This window comes from Sinocyclocheilus anshuiensis, unplaced genomic scaffold (genome assembly GCF_001515605.1).
Source record: "Sinocyclocheilus anshuiensis isolate Anshui unplaced genomic scaffold, SAMN03320099.WGS_v1.1 scaffold439, whole genome shotgun sequence".
In the NCBI taxonomy this organism is placed as follows: Eukaryota; Metazoa; Chordata; class Actinopteri; order Cypriniformes; family Cyprinidae; genus Sinocyclocheilus; species Sinocyclocheilus anshuiensis.
The window spans coordinates 175194-176872 of NW_015552572.1; the positions used below are offsets into that span (position 1 = coordinate 175194).

The 1679-nt window shown below is 36.9% G+C and overlaps 1 protein-coding gene across 1 annotated transcript in view; it reads right to left on the bottom strand.

Annotated features, from left to right (window-relative positions):
- The window catches only part of LOC107665085 (RNA-binding motif, single-stranded-interacting protein 3-like), a 42717-nt gene that overhangs the window by 10672 nt on the left and 30366 nt on the right, over positions 1–1679 (bottom strand). Inside the window, exons 8-9 of the mRNA XM_016455839.1 lie at positions 1585–1679; positions 52–95 (exon numbers count right to left, since the gene is read on the bottom strand). Of these exons, the coding sequence (XP_016311325.1) occupies positions 52–95; positions 1585–1679 (139 nt within the window). The remainder of the gene's footprint in view (positions 1–51; positions 96–1584) is intronic.

Here is a 1679-nt window from a genome sequence, read left to right on the forward strand (position 1 = left end):
GTGTGTGTGTGTGTGTGTATGTGTGTGTGTGTGAGAGAGAGAGAGACGTACCCGTTCTGCATGATGGCAGGGTCGTATGTGAGTGTCATTCCCATCTGCAGAGACAGAGAGACAGAGAAGCGTTAACAGCAGATTTCATCAGATCTAAGGGTCCAAACTCTCCGTCACTCCATCATACGAGAGAGAGAGATACACTGATACTTATATTTATTATGGATATGATGCAAAATATAATCTGATGCACAATATTATATATTTAAGAAAATGCCATCTATGCTGTAACTAAATGCTCTGCTCATATGAAACCAGAACACAACAGAAATGTTTCCGCAACAGAAAAAATACAGAATACAAATTTCAACATCTTAAGAATAGATGCACTGAATTATGTTAACATTAAACAATGCTAAAATATTGCAGGATTCAAAATGACTGCAAAGTTTAATCCTGAAGTATTGCAGTTAGTCTGTTGGCAGCATTCGGCATATCTGATCAAAGACAATGTGCATTCAGTTCAAACTCACAGGTTTGAGCTAAATGTTCTATTGTAATGAAAGAAGAGGACTTGCTCCTGTGGTCATCGGATATTCTGCTTCCTCATGGTGTTACACGTCCATATCACTTCGCTCAATTATTTCAGTTCCTTACAGGAAAATAACCAACCGGATCATTCATTTTCTAATAATTCAACGGCCCATCGTCAATTATTCCTTACTAAAATGAAAACATTGTAATCCTGATAGTATTCCCATTTTTTTACAAAATATAACTGTAATCTGATTATGTTGTTTTTTGACATAACTGTAACGAATTACAGTTGCCATTTTTTTGCATGCTGATTATGTAACGCCGTTATATGTATTCTGTTACTCTGTAAAAAATGCAACTGCATATTTTACAGTTTACGAAAACCTTTTGAGTCTCAAATACAAAAAAATGCCATTTTCTTGAAACTACATAAAAACCCTTGTCAGACCAACAGAATTGCCCCAAATGTTGCCCCAACTAGTCAAACACAGTTGTCTGAACAAAGAATTTCATATTGCTGAAATGTTAAGGCTTTGGGAGTTCCCAGCATGCATTGCAGCATGAATAAATTATGCAGTTACTGTTATAGGATTACTGTTTTGCTGTTTGCTGACTTCATTTAAAAAATTTGATTGTTGTTTTGTCATTATTGTTAGTTATTTGTTGTGCTGCGATGTAAAGAGCTCAACTTTTTAACATGTGTTGATTGCCACCATTCTTGAGGTTTTAAAGGCACAGAGTATGTTCAACCATTTAAATCCATTGTTTTGGATATCGTAGTCTTGAAAGATGTTTTATAAACAAAAGACAATGTTGTCGACATATTAGACTAAGTTATCCATTAAAGTTTCAATAACATCTCCCAGATTTTTTTTCCCAACTATTTATTTTTTACAGTTGACTCCCTCTAAACTCCAGAAGCGCAGTGGTAATGAACAGCAGGCGTCTGCAAATGTTCACATGTGGCTGTGGCTGTGTGTGTGTGTGTGTGTGTGTGTGTGTGTGTGTGTGTGTGTGTGTGTGTGTGTGTGTGTGTGAGTGTGAGAGAGATCTTACCTCTCCTTCCCTCCATGCTCGGCTGTTCTGTAGATATTTACTCTGAGTTTGTCTCTTCTTTTGACCGCCGTCAGCAAACTTGCACAGCAGCGGTT